Here is a 15490-nt window from a genome sequence, read left to right as displayed (position 1 = left end):
TCAGACGTCACGAACTCTGACGTCAGCTGGAAGATGGTTGGTCAGAGTTCTCGCATGCGCAGTGGCGTTGGGATGCGTTCGTAAATTTACTCATCGGGTGAAGCAACGCTCTGTCGACCAATCAGAACAGAGGACCATTTGTTCCCTTCGAAGACGATTTCCGAACACGACCTCATATGCGCGGCCTTTTCCATGCAAGATGGCGACGATGATAAGATACGTGAATTTTACGCAGGTACGATTTAATCAAAAATATTAGCTAATTATGATAATGGCGCGCTAATTATGTTCGATAATCAATCTAATGAGATATATCTTTCGTTTGATATTACGTGTTTGCGTATAATTTTCGCGATCGTCGCGATAAATGTGGATATTCGAACGACAAGAATAGGGGGAGGGACGCGAATTTCTTCGTCTTTTGATATTAGTTTTCGGATATTTATATCGCGTGTTCCTAACAAATATGATTTCTAAAAGTATACTTTAATGCAATTGTCATATGTTTTGTTCATATTTTTCGTTTTGAATGCAAGATGCTTGTAGTATTATGAGATGTCGGTCGTCTCAATTGTCGGTTGTTTCAAAGAAACGTAGGCGCCTCTTGCGTGAAGGTAGAATCTATTTCTGAGGGCCATTCCACAATAGGTTGCAAATGCTCTCGTTGCCAGTTGATAATTGCGGATTGACCAATCGGATTGGTCAATCCGCAATTATCAACTGGCAACGAGAGCATTTGCAACCTATTGTGGAATGGCCCTGAGAATTCGAGAGCGGAAACCGGAAACTCGAGATCAAAATGGCGGCTCGAGTGCGGTTTGCGAGTTACGGAGTTCCGGTATATATTTCAAAATATCTCTTTAATTTTATAAGAATCGTGTATCTAACCTATTCTTGTAATATATATATGTATATATATCTTACAGGAATTTATAAATATTCTGTATCTATCAAAATATCGCGTCTGCAATGAATTATTTTCGCTGCTCAAAATTCAGCGCGTCGGTTTCGATGATACGCAAACGCGAAATATTAAATAAAAGATATATATATTTATTGCGTTTCTAAAAAATATGATTCGATGAAAGACATTAATATAGTGCCGGTTCGCGAATGCTTATAATATATATATTGTATATATAAGCATTCGCGAACCGGCACTATTAATGTCTTTCATCGAATATATATATATATATATATATATATATATATATATAGTTGACTGTAATGTATATTGTGTATTAAAAGTATTCGATTTGCGCAGGACGATCATTGTCGACAGAGCTTTTTTGGTAAGGAAGTGGGGCTTCTTGAAGATCTTGAGGACTTCACCAAAAGTGCCAGCGTGCCACTGCAAGGTGCGTAAAGATTATTTTGTAATTATGAATAAGTCTTAATTTGAAATTTAACACGAAGTTATACTTACTAAAATGAAGAAAGTTATCTAAGAAAGCTAATTAAAATAGCTATCAAATGAACAACACTGAGCATTATTCAATTTTTTAATTGACTTTAATAATTATCTTATTTTTTACCTAATTATATTTACTTACATTGATTTATTTCACGCATAATTATATTTTTTACTTAAAAAATTCTTAAGTCTTATACAAAAATTATATATTTAACTATTCAATTAAATTTCTATATATAATAATATATAATATTAATTATAAAAAATTCTTAAGTCTTATACAAAAATTATATACATATATAACTTTTTAATGAAATTTCTATATAATAATATATAATATTATTATATAGATAATTTAATTGCATTGATTACTATTAAAAATTATAATAATATATATAAATTAAAATTATATTTATTATATTACATTTTTTATCTTAAAAATGCTAATTAAATTTTAAAATAATATGTTATAAAAATTAAAATAGTATTATTTTATTTTATTTGTTACAGGTAGCATTGCTGATAAGCTGTGCGCGAGTTTGACTGCGATCGAGATTCTCGAGTGTCGAACGTTGATTCGTGCGATTAGTTTTCGTATCGTTATTTCTCATTGAGTAATGTACGCGAAATACGCGTGTGATTCACGCGTCGCGTCGGGAGTGCCGTGTAAAGTATCGGGCGATTGTAATTTTTCATGTTTTCGCGAGTGTCGTGAGTGCTACCATGGACCAAGAGAGGAGGAGGAGGTCCGGGGAGGCATCGGGCGACAGCGGGGCAACTGCGAGGTATGTAAAATACCTAAAAACATTTTTTTTAACTGCATTAAGATATTCGACCGTCGAGAGTCAGTAATTTGATAGTTTGTTCAAAATAAAATAAAATAAAATAATATGTTTTAAATAATATGTTATATAATACTTTAAACTCGATTAATATTTTTGATAGTTATCAGCTGATTTCTATCAAAAAATATTAATCGAATTTAAAGTATTATAACATATTATTTACAACTTATTACTATTTAATATTTTTAACATATTATTATTTTAAAATTTAATTAACAAATTAACGCTTTATTAATATTTTTTACAGAAATCAGTTGATTAAAGCGTTAATTTGCTAATTAAATTTTAAAACAATAATATGCAAAAAAAAAAAAATAGTAATATGTTGTAAATAATATATCTTATCAGCGATTAGGCTAATTATAATATATTTTAAAATTTTATATATATATGACTCTTAGTATTATATATAAGTACAATATTATTTAATTTGCTCTCAAATTGAACAAACAATTAAATTTAAGGATAATAAAAAATTCAACATACAACATATATTTTTTTTCGACTATATTTTGAATGTTTTTTGCGACTTGCGATCGAGTTATTTACATGGCGATCGGAACAACAACGATCTAATATAATTTTATGGAATATTTGCAGGAAGCTCATCGTTGATCTGGTGTTACCTTCCTGCAATGGCAGATGCGCTGTTTTCATCATTGGTAAGTGCAATGCTTGCATGCGAATGCTTCTATTTTCTGTAGCCCAGTTTGCGGAGGGCCTTCAGGTCCACGTTTTTGTAATAATCTTGGCTGAGAAATGCATAAAAATATTGAGCATGACTTAATCGTAACATATAAATTGCCTTCAATCGGAATTTTACGATCTTTGAATAATTTATTATGATTTTAATAATGTAATTAAAATTATAGATTATTACATAAATTTGCACATTAATTCTTTATAATTTCTTCTTTCTGGATAAATAAATTCATTGAATAATTTCAACTTTATAAATTGGGAATTTCAGTTGAAGGTTGTATCAAAAGTAAAATAATTTAGCTTTGTGAAGAGAAAGACAAGCAAATAATAATTTTGTCATATTAATTACATAAAATTTATCACAATTTTTTTTCTTTTTATATCGGATAAGATTTTACAAATATTTAATTCGCGAAATTTAATTTGTATTGTTTATTTCTTGATAAGATATTTTAATTTAAATAAAATATGAATAATAAAATATAAATAATAAAATATGAAAATATATAAGTAAAGTGAAAAATACTTATTACATACATACATATATACATTTCTTTTATTCAATCGTTGTTTTAATTATGATGATAAAGTTAATGTGATTTTAATGTGTGTTAAGATGCCATTTTCTAGTTTTTAAATAACATTGCATATGTTACGATTAAGTTACATATATTGTTTTAACATGCAACAGATAAGTACAGAGAATGTGCTAAGAGACTAGTACACTACTCACTACAAGAATTAAATGGAAATTAAGTGTTAATGATCATTGATCGATAGAGATCGATTAGGGAACAGGACAATCAAATAAAAATTGCCTATATTTTCACCACATATTTAGTACTAAACAACTATTTGATTCTTTCCTAATATATATGTAAATATAATTATAATATTAAACAAGTAGTATTAAATAAATAAATAAGTCTCAAGAAGAGATTATAAGTAATTTTAATATTAGATCTCAGAATCAAATATAATTTCTCTCTCGCGCTTTTATTATTTCATATAATTATATAGAATTATTAAATATTAAATATTATATTGGATTGAAATGTTATAAATGCATTTTTTAAATATTAGTATCAATTAGCATTAAATATGCGATGAAAATACGAGCAAAAATCTTGAAGAAATCTTTGAAGAATTTTCTTTTTTTATTGTACGAACTTTTCGCTTTACTTAAAGATACATGATAAAACGCCGATCGTGCTTACATATTGACGCCAAGAATCGGACGAATTTCCGAATTGCAAATCGTAAATTGAATACGAGTTTATAGACTCGATCTCACTTGACATAAAATCGAATACATTTTTTTTCTGTTTTAATCGTGCATCTTATATAAATGTCATATGAAATGAAAATTTTATTGAATTTTATTTCCTATGCTATACATGCAGAAAAATTAGCCTTTCTTCTAATCAGCGTGGTCCTTATAAAACTGAATTTTTAAGACTGAAAATTTTCAGGAAATACATTTGATTCATTATTTGATGTAAAAGTACATTATTGAGAAATGCATTCAAACTGTATGTTATTCAAATGAATTAATATATGAGAAATAATCAATACAAGATATATATAATTTTAGACGAGGTATAATCAGTAGAACATATTTTTAGAAAATTTTTGATCGCGCAAAGATGTATTTTTTATCCTCATTTATTTCATGTTTTTATCGTCACAAAATTATAAATTTTCAATCTCAATCTTTATGGTGAATAGAATTGAAAAAAAGACAAGATAGATTTAAAAATAGATAAAAGTATATATATAAAAAGTATTTATAAAAGAGAAGAGAGAACATTTTTAGAGAGAAAGAAAGAGAGAGAGGGAAAAAGAAGGAGAGAAAGAGAGAGAAAATAAATTTTTAGATTACAAAAAATTGCCGATGAGGCGTCACGATTAACATAGATTTTGTATATCAATCGTTTGAGCATTTCTCAGAAAATTTTCTGGAAATACGCTGTATTTTATTATATTAATCAAAACATTATTATTATTGATTATAATAAAATTACAACGTATTTGATCAAAGATTATATATATTAACACGCTGCAATTAATTTTGCGCGTTATATCAGCAACGATAGCAATTTGGGTGGGATTTTAATATATGTATATATATATTTGCATGTAAATCATGATTAATTATATACAGTATATATATTAGAAAAATTATAGGAAAAAGAAAATTATAATAATTTTGAGATTTTTTAGAAATCTTGCCAATTTTTCTAGAAAATGATTTTAATAATTAAAAATCGCATTATTAGGTTTTTAAACAACGATACATGTATTTATTGCAAAACGAGATTTACATATGACGAACAAAGAGTTTCACGTAATTTTACGAAATTCGCGATTACATTATTTGTTATGCTATAATCAATAATACCTTCGTCCTCTTCCTTCTATTCTAGTATAATTACAAAAATAACGATACGATCTGTGCATTAAGATTGCGTGATTAGGATGACAAAAGAGAATCACGCGAAAATTCTCAGGCACGAAATTTACGACAGTTTGATTACACCGCTCCTCTCGGAATCTTGCGAATTTTGTTTCGAGATTTCTGTTTCGAGATCGAGCCATATACTTATATATGGAACGCGAAGTAGAAAATCGGCAGGTTTTAATAACTCTTTTGAGGGCGGATTTCTTTTTTTTCTTTTGGCTCTTTTGGTTTTCGGCGCCGATTACTTCTTTTCCGGAAAAATCCTTTTTACGCAATTAACTGGATTTTCCTCCATTATGTATGTGTGAGTGTATGTATGATAGAGGAAATAGAGATATAGAGAGACAGAAAGAGAGAGAGGGATAGAGCGAGTGAGTGTAGAAGATAGAAAAAGAAAGAGAGGAAGAATATGAGAAAAGAAACAGAAATAAGAGATGAAGAAAAAAAAAATACTTTGATACAATTTATTGGTGTAAAATCGATATAAATTTAAATAATACAAAATAAATTAAAAAAGAGATAATCAAAAGATACAAATTTTTGCAAACGTTTTTATAACTAAATTATAAAATTAAAGTGACATTATAAAATTGAAAACTTATGTAATTTATATTAAATAATGGAGCACGATTTTGTTAATTTTTTAAAAATATTTAATTAGGATCTTCATTATTAAAAAGAAATATATTATAATTCAAGATTATTATATCTAAAAAGATCTCTGTTTTAATTCTGTATTTCTATAGATTTTATAATACCAATAACTTGCATTAAACAATAGAATTCAATACAATTAAATGAAAGTAACAAAGAGAAAGACAGAAAGAGAAAGAAAGGGAGAGACAGTGAATGAATGAAGGAGTGAGGTAAATTAGCATTTATTCCTGGAGGGGAGAGGAAGGCCTCGCGGGGCCTGCTGAGGGCCTGGGTTTTAGGGGTGCCTGGTTCGATGGTTTTCTGTGCTCGTTCTGGATGCCGGCTAGTAGCTCGCTCTTTCGGATGCTCTTCAGGTCCAGGTCGCCATAGTAATCCTCACTGCGAAGCAGAACCGAGAAAAACCCAAAAGTTAGGACATGCTCGGTGCGCGCTACTTGGCGTGCTTTTGTCATTATACTTGCAGATGAGATACACACGCATGCACATATAAAAAGGCTATATTTGCACTTATTGTTAGTCATGAATATTTGCAGAGTACACGGATTTTTTTTTTAATCTCTTGAATAAGATATTGGCAGAGCAAAGAGAAATCTATTTTTGTCATATTATTTAAGTTTATCCAAATTTTCATATAATTTAGTATTTCTCCTTAGATTGCCAAGCAATTAGAATAGAGTCCATCGAAATCGAATTTTGATATTTACATGTATCATAAATTCTTTGTAAATACGTGTAAATTACAGATATATTCTAAGCTTTTTAATATTTTTAGAAAAATAGAAATCTGAATATAAAGCAATAGTTGATATTATACCAAAATATTAGAAACAGTGAGAAAGTTAACATAGACATTAGCCACATGTTAGGAGATCATCAACATAATTATTAATATTAACACTGCACTAATTAGCAGACATAATCACTTGCTAATTCGCGATCAAACGTATTAAAAAAAAAAAAAAAAAAAAAAAAAATCGGCCTTTATAGGAAAACATTGATTCACGATGCGACTCTTCAATTTTTGTTGTATGACAGAAATTTCTCCGGTTAGATTACTTTTTATACAATAGTTACGCAAAACGTTATTAAGTACCGCGAAATCGTACTGCAATGCGAATATCTCTTTAATTACAGATCATCCGCGAAATGCAATTGCGCAATATTGTATCCGAAATTGTCTCGAATATAGTTCCATCCTCAGGAAAGCCTGAAATTTCTTGCTGACAACTATAATTACCGAGATAATCGAATTCGAATATTTTTATAATTATTTGTTACACAATATATTGCGCCTACAATTATTTATTACACAACGTACTCTGTTCATTTTGCATTCTCGCCGACTTTTCATAGCGCGTATTTTATCGCGACTTGGTAATTCAATAATAATTTTATCTAATTTTCGTTCTGATAGTGAAAAATAGTATGAAGAAACTATTTTCCATGAGACGAGTAAAAAATAAAAAATTGATTAAAAAGAAAATTAGATTAAAATAAAAATAAAATTTGTTATTTTCTTGTTAGAAGAAATTCAATTTTGAGGAAATTAAATCAGAAAAATGTTTATTGCAAGAAAAATTACTTCTATGAAGAATTTTTTTAATTCTAGTTTTAAGATAGAAATAGAAAATGCAATATTTTTAAAAAATTTTATATATATATTTTAAATATTTCTTAATTTTTTTAAGAGAATATTTTATATCTAGTTAACAATTTACAGCGATATTTTCAAACTTTATTTGCTCTTAAAGCTACGATTTCCATAGCGATCAAAACTTACAAGTAAAACTTTGGTTATTCATTGGCATTCATCATAATGTAAAATTAGAAATATAGACTCACATAATCTCACATGACTTGTATTAGAATTTAAAATGTTAAACATGATATAACAATAATCGTCTCGTCGAAAATAGGCTGTGCAGGAAGAAGCTAACTAGTTCGAGGAAAGATTATATTCATAAATACAAAATTAAGAATTTTTAAAAATATCTTTTAAAAAATATTATCTCTCTCTTGTCCCTAAAAAATCCCTAATAATTTACTCTTCGTAAAATATCTTATTGCTGGTTTTTTCAACAAGATTTTTTTATGCAAAATTTCGAAGTTTATCCTTTCTTGTATGTACAATTGGAGTACAGCGGCTCCATGGTAAGATCGTATATATATTAAAGACGATACTCACCATCCGGGAACGTCCTCGGGGTCCTCGCAGGCGCCGCTACCGTCGGCATCGCCGATCTTAAAGACGGTGCCGATCGGACAGCCGTATTCCCTAGCGATGCCCTCAAGGCATATGTAGTACTTTCTGCAGTCCTCTGGATGGGCGTGTCTGCTGAAACTGCCGGATGCACCACTCACTTCGCCCGCGGCCGGACACGTGAAACCTCCGGCGACCTCTGCGTAACGCAATAAATAGGGTACAGAATGTTGAAAGACACAGAAAGAGAGAAAGAGAAAGGGACAGAGCAAAGAGAGAAAGGCATCTTGTTTCTTCGTGTTACTGATCGGTCTAGAGTTAGCAGACGGAAAAAAAGAATATGAGATATACATGAAACATGTAGATAGGTGAATAAAGTATATATTTAAAATCAATATGTAGCAGTTCAATTGCCAAAAAGTGTAGAGAAAAACGAGCTCGTCTTTTATAATTAGTGTGTATAAATTTTTTCATAATATATAATTATATAATATATAATTTTATAATATAATTTTTTAGAATAATAGAAAGAATTACAGTTTATATTCTAATGAATATACATGTAAGTGAGAAAGTCAGAATAGTTTGAGAAGAGAAAACGTTCTCGTTTCTGAAATTATATAGTGAATTTATTGATCAGTTCAATAGCGAATTATAAATTGTAAATAAAAGGAAAATAAAATCGCGTAAAAGATTAGCGTAGGCAAGTAGAAAGGAGGGAGAAGGATTTGTAGCAGTTGTATTGTAGAAAGACTAGTTCGATATTATCACGTTCTATGCATGTTCTATTATCCGTGTCAAATCACGCGTGACTGGACCAGGAATCTACATACATAAGTCTGCCTTACAATGTTTGATCTAACATAGGATTTAATAAAAAAATTAAAACAATTTAAAAGAAATAAATCATAACAATTTTAGGCTCTCTCTTAATCAAGAAAATTTTAAACTACGAGAAACTAGAAATCCTGAATAAAATATATAGTTATTATATAAAAAAATACTATTGTCATTTGAATATAATATGTTTTCGTTCAAATTTTTCCTCCAACTGAATTTATTTGAAATTGATCGAAACTCTTTCGAGCTTTAATGAATTAATTAAGCAATTCGCAAAATGAAGACAATCGGTACCTTCGTTTCTGCATTCGGGCACCTGGTCGGCCCACATGCACACCCTAGCTTCACGATCGTAGGCCAGTCCGGGGCTGCACTGATAGCGGGACGCTTCGCCGTTCCAGCAGTTCCAGAAGACGTCGCATTTCTTCTCGTCGGCGAAGATGCCGTAGAGGCGAGAGCAATGCGGCGTGCTGATGGGTGGCTCGAGCTGCGTGCGTTCGCCGCAGTCTACGTTGTGCAGGTAGTCGCAGTTTTCGGTGAGGAACTTGCTGTCACTGGCATCAAACGCGAGACCGTTACCGCACGTCTTCAGTTCCCCCACGTTGTTGTCGCATTTCCAATATTTGTCGCACGATAAATGATGAGGATAGAACCCGAAGTCGTCCGGGCATTTGAAAGATTCCTGACCGCTCGTTCCTGAAATCATCGAGTAAAGATTATAAATGATAGGAAATATATATAGATTTTTAATCAAATTTCTTTGTGGACAATTCTGATTTTCTACTAGATTTCGTGTTAGATTTTTGTGAACAATCTGGTTTTGAAAGAGCTTTATTTACAATTACAATAACTTTTAACTAGTATCTAATTTATATATGTATGTCCTATAAGCTTTTATGATAATGAACATACATCCATACATTATAAATAAAATACATTATAAATTTTGTTATTAAATAAAATTATGAATATATATACATTATATATAATCTAAGTAATCAATAAATTAAATTTGGATTAATCAGCATTTTGAATGAAAAATTCTTGTTGTTATCATAATTAAATTTTTCATAAAAAAAATATAATAATTAATAGTCTCTTAATAACTATGTTTCTCAAAGAGAAACAAACAAAAAATGCACAGCCATATTTTTTCTTTGAATTTGAAGATATGACAGAAAATACAGAAAAAAATAAAAGATAATTTTGTTTTTCAATCTTTTTACTACGAAATTAGAAAGAATATTAGATTGTTTTCAAATCCACGTATTGCTACTTCAAGTTTCTCGGATTGCGGTTAAATGCAACTCTGATTTTAGCTAGATATCACCGTTCTCCGTAGGAAATTACAGGCTAAAATAAATTGTTGACCGCGAGAGAACCTTTTATTTCGGGATTTCCTCTTTCCATTCCGCCCTTCTAACAGGCGAGCAGCAAAAAACCGATCGACGTCATTACAAAAAATTGGGGAAAAATAGGGGGTAGATAAATAAAGTCTTCTCTTTTTCATCCCTCTTTTACGCGCGCACTGATCCGCATTATAATTAGGCGTCTTTCTTTTTCTCTCTCACGGACGCACGTGGCGAATATGACGACTGAATAAGTTAAGATGTCTTATGTAAGAGGCAGTACGGGACAGTAACTTTCGCCGGGCGCTTTCACTTTGGGCCCGCGGCCAGGCCCCGGCCGCAGCCGTTCGTAACTGGGACCTCCCAGCATCCCGTTCACCCGGTTCGCGTCGTAAGTCTCAGCAACGAGTCTGTACTTGAGTATGTCTGTGTGGAACCAGCTGTATTCACTTTCGTTTTCCATATAGGACCGGTCCCGAAAGCGACTTCGAAATATTCATGGATCAGAAAACTGCAGATCGCAGTTCTTACCCTCGCCCCCGGATTTCATTTGCGTTTGACTTGTTTTTGAAAATATGCGCGACATTAGAGTCTTATGTAATTACTCGTTTGTAAAGATTATGCAAAGTATCTCGAGAAATACATATAAAAATATTCGTATATAAAAAAAATCAAAGTTTTACGATTAGACCGAGAAATTATTTAATTATGCTTAATGATACTGATTTAGATAATATTGAATTTTATTTTTATTTTATGTGCGTTCATGAAATAAAGAATGTATCATATAAAGTTAGAGATATTTGATCTGCTTTTTTAATTATATTTTTGTTAAAAAAATAATAGATATTTAAATTTCTTTGAAAAGATTTCTAAACATTTTGAAGATAAAAAAAAAATATTTTGTTAATTCTTATATATATAATAATTCCATATGTCTCTCTGTGAAGTTGGTTGATTAAAAGATTCATTATGGATATATATATTTTCGTTATATATAATAATTGATTATGTGTTTGAACTATTATAGTAAATGTTTTATATATAGCACATTTATATATTGTATGAAAAAAGAAAGATTTCTTTTTAACACAAATATGAGATTTTAATATGAATTTCTTTACAATATTATTTTCATTGAAAGTAGTGTATTTCTCATAATTATATTAACATAGTTGTTCGATTGTATCATTAATTGTTCGTCATAGCATTTGCATACAAAAATTCTCCTTTTATCGTTTTATAGCATGAATCCGAGCTTTACATTTTATAATTAAACTGAATATTAAATATAAATATTTTTTTAATTATCTTTTAATAAATTTCTCGATTAAAATAATATTAGTATTTCTTCATTAAAAATTTGGCTTTCTTTTAAATTTTTCACGCGATTAGTCATGCGTGTGGAAAGTTCGATATTAGTTTATATTATCAGGAAAATATTGACATAATTTTTGTCGCGTCGAATCGCATCCTTGAACCTTCTTTTGATGAAGAGTGAATAAAAAAAAGGGTCAAGATCTGGGCCAAGGTTATACCGCAACGGCGAGAAAGCATGACTAAAATTTTCAAGCCAGAGGCGGATTTTAATTATCGCGTTGCTTAATTAACGCGGTTGCAAGGAGATTGATGCGTTGGAAAATTTATATATTTTATTCTTAGAGATAATTAAAGAATGTGTTATTTAGAAATATTAAATATTTTGAAGAAAAAAAATTTGAAACACAATACTATAAAAAATCTTGGAGTATTCATATAGTTAGAAAATATTTTTTATGCGATTTTGAGAAGAATAGTAATACAAAATTTTATTTAATTAAGATTGTAGTTTTGTATGAATAATTATTATATTGTCAATGAAATCTACTAGTTACTTCTCTGCATTTTCTTAAGACACACATAAATAAAAACTTAACGTATTATTGGCGCAATATATAACTGTATAAGTAGAAGACATTTTTAGGATTAGAATATTTTTAACTTAATATGATATAAAAAATATTTTCAGTCTAAAGAAGTGTATTTCATAATCTTCATAGTTTGATTTTAGTCATGCTTTCTCTCTATTAAGAATATCTATATGAATCTGTATAAATCTTCTATTTTAAAGTCCTTTTTTTCGAAAATTATGCGATTACTTTCAACAACCACATCAATTATTGATCGATATTTAAACGCGATCTAAAAATTATATTATAAAAATTAGATATAAAAATTATATCTAAAAAATTATATTATATTTAATTGTGGAAAATGATACAGCTATAATATTTTATTTTTAAATGGAAAACTCGCACATGTGACCACGCGGGGATGAATCAATTCGCGAAATCGAATTTTAAAAGTCCAAGAATTATTTCCGCGGATCCTTCGCCCTCCGGCGAGATTCTGGCTCAGGGGGACTTGGTCTCGATTAAATCCTGCTCTCGACGCACGTAGGGCTCACTGCTCTACTCTACACTACGCGCATGATCACACACTGAGATCCCGTCCACTTTCCATTAATTTCGTTTGAAGTTGAAAACATCTCATCTCACTCGCGACCTTCTGCATTAAACCGGCCCAGTTTAACTTCACCACCCTTGTTGCGGTGAATGGATTTTTTTATTTACGTACCGGCGATCAGTATGGCGGCTATTATGAAGTACGTCCTCATGGTTCCACGAAAAGGTCAACTGTGTGACGCGGAGGTGAACGAAAAATTAACGAGAAAAAAAAGGATCTACAGGCACACTTTTAAAGACACCGCCTCCGCTTTGCCGAGAGATAGAACTCTGTGTTTGGGCCCTGTCGTTCGCCACCTTTATATAAGTCATTGGTCACGTGTCTATATTCCTCTCCCCCCTTCTATAGTTACCACCTCTTCTTTCGGATACTTCGAGAAAAGGTACACCTCTCTACTTTTCTCGTATTTTTCTGTCTCCTTTCTCTCTCTCTCTTTCTCTCGTTTCTCTGTCTCACTTTGGGGCTTTCCGTCTTCTTTCCTTTTATAATGTTATCCCCTCTTTCATCTCTCTGTCTTTCGCTCTTTTCTTCTTTCTCTATGTTACGAGGCAATGAGATTCCGCATTGGGTGTCCGATGCGTTTCCATTCTTGTCAGCCTCGGTTGTTCTATTCAAATTCTTGAATGAAGGAATTCATTGCATGAAAAAGAGCGTGATTATAATAACGGTATTTCCAGAGAGAATACATTTTCAACAATAAGAGTCGAGATGAATAAAAGAGTTAAAAAAATATAAACCACATATATAAAATAATAATCTTAAATTATATAATTGTTACAACGAGAAAAAAGTTGAAAGATAGAAAGTGATAAAATAATAATTAGTTATAAAATATCATTTTTATCGGCGTGTAAAACTAGATTTGTTTCGGTTGCCGAGTTTGTTATGGTATTGAATTAAACTTTCCTCTACGCAATTTTAGATGGTTTATTTCTGCACCTTATTAAAAAACACTTTAAAACTATCTAACATCAGCAAAAATAATCACACATTAAGTAATGAGTTTTCTACTTACATATATAAAGTATATGAATTATTATCTAAGATGCCGGCTACATTCTTTTCTTACTATAGTGCAAAGCTGCTTTTATAAGAATAAAATAATACCATTTTAGATTATTATATAGTACTCTGGAATTTAATCTGTTATATAGAACAGAGTTTCAAGTAGTATATCTAGAGAAAGGGAAAGTAAAGAAAGAAAGATGTGGTCAGACGAAACGAAAGATGTGGTCAACTTCTCCTTTCTTTCTTTTATATAGACCTTTAAAAGGAAACCCGAAAAGAAAAGTTGTACTTTCCATAATACCATTTTACATATTTTCTTCCGTCAAAATATACATATACTCATTTTATTTTTAATAAATTTTATTATTGTTTTAACATATTCATTTTTTATATAAAAATTTTATTTACTATTTAAAAATCTTGCTTTTAAGAGTAATTAATATTTTAAAAGCATTATTATTATTAATATATATTAATATATTTTAATTTACTTACATATTATACAGTATACACATCATAATTATTTATTTGAATCTAATTGTAAGAAAGTAAGAAATTAAGGAAAATTGACCTAAAATTTCTTTTATTTTACACCTTAGCTTTCACGATGTTAAGTCTATTGAAAAATAAAATCACTTTTTTTTTTCGTCTATAAATGCCGAGTTTAAATCCCGAGACGCCGACGAATCCTGAAAAATTGCTAACTTTTAGTATCTTAATGCCTATGGGCCCCATTCGTTTTTTTTTCTTATCCACGTTATCTATCACGAGTCGCAAGACCAGTTTTGGTCGGCTGGTTTTCGCAATGATTTTGCCGAAGAATGTCTTATCCCTTTCGAGAGTCGCAAAATTCCGCGCTAAAAGAAACAGAACTGTTGGCCTTTTGAAATAAAAGGAAGGTTAAGCCAGTAAAAATCTTTTGCCTGATTTTGTCGTTTATATTCTCAAAAGTATCTCTTTGATACCTTTATTTTTCGAGGGATAAATCAGAATTTACTATTTTGAAATATTTTTCCGCATGTTCCTTAATTAAATTTCCGAAATCCTTGGAAAATCTTCGATAGACTTCAGTTTTAGGAGATATATATATATCGTCGATTACAGAAGCAGAAAGCTGCATATAATTTTATTTCTATAAGCGCAATACTTGTATTAACTATATTACACAAGAAAATGGGCGCGCGTTTGCATATCGATAAATTCGTCGAACTGCTTTCGTACGCGCCCGGCGTGTGCTGGTGGCCATGGTCGCGCGATTTGCAGAATACCGGTCGGCTCGTGGCTATAATAATAATTATACAGGACTACGATACGTGGCTATAATGACGATCGTAAGGCCACGATCGATTGCGGTGCGATATATTATAAAATAACGGGGAAGGCCGTGCTCGCGCGAGAGACCGGTGAGTCATCATCCCACTGAGACACCACCCTCTTCGGGATTCTCGTTCAAGTCCCACGTCCGTTATAAGGTCATTCGTTCGATTATATGCTCTTAATGCGTTTCCT

General features: G+C 30.6%; 2 protein-coding genes across 3 annotated transcripts in view; one reads left to right on the top strand and one right to left on the bottom strand.

Annotated features, from left to right (window-relative positions):
• The first annotated feature begins 2024 nt into the window (after positions 1-2024).
• Positions 2025-15490, top strand: part of LOC145940661 (uncharacterized) — a 96172-nt gene continuing 82706 nt past the window's right edge. Inside the window, exons 1-2 of the mRNA XM_083046056.1 lie at positions 2025-2199; positions 2860-2921. The gene's annotated coding sequence lies outside the window, so the exon portion shown is untranslated. The remainder of the gene's footprint in view (positions 2200-2859; positions 2922-15490) is intronic.
• Positions 2757-13261, bottom strand: Gasp (Chitin binding Peritrophin-A domain-containing protein Gasp). 2 transcript variants are annotated; one of them, XM_083046072.1, is made up of 4 exons: positions 13085-13261; positions 9414-9815; positions 8265-8478; positions 2757-3011 (listed from the first exon to the last, which is right to left on the bottom strand). In XM_083046072.1, the coding sequence occupies exons 1-4, from the start codon at positions 13122-13124 to the stop codon at positions 2951-2953; spliced, it is 717 nt and encodes a 238-aa protein (XP_082902198.1). In that variant the 5' UTR covers positions 13125-13261; the 3' UTR covers positions 2757-2950. The 2 variants fall into 2 exon arrangements, with proteins under 2 accessions (XP_082902198.1, XP_082902197.1); XM_083046071.1 differs by lacking the exon at positions 2757-3011 and adding an exon at positions 5234-6457 and having other exon boundaries at positions 13085-13259.

This window comes from Prenolepis imparis, unplaced genomic scaffold (assembly GCF_030444845.1).
Source record: "Prenolepis imparis isolate NDT839.2.m4 unplaced genomic scaffold, iyPreImpa1.0 SCAF_9, whole genome shotgun sequence".
In the NCBI taxonomy this organism is placed as follows: domain Eukaryota; kingdom Metazoa; phylum Arthropoda; class Insecta; order Hymenoptera; family Formicidae; genus Prenolepis; species Prenolepis imparis.
Note: the sequence above shows the minus strand (reverse complement) of the source record. Positions and strands in the feature narration are given on the sequence as shown.

What these genes read in the sequence shown, in the direction of transcription:
- Gasp (XM_083046071.1), bottom strand. Translation starts at nt 13,124, where the DNA reads ATGAGGACGTACTTCATAATAGCCGCCATACTGATCGCCG. An exon ending in GCCCGAATGCAGAAACGAAG is followed by an intron (nt 8,479 to 9,413) that starts GTACCGATTGTC and finishes TGCGTTACGCAG; the next exon opens with AGGTCGCCGGAGGTTTCACG. An exon ending in CCCGAGGACGTTCCCGGATG is followed by an intron (nt 6,458 to 8,264) that starts GTGAGTATCGTC and finishes TCTGCTTCGCAG; the next exon opens with TGAGGATTACTATGGCGACC.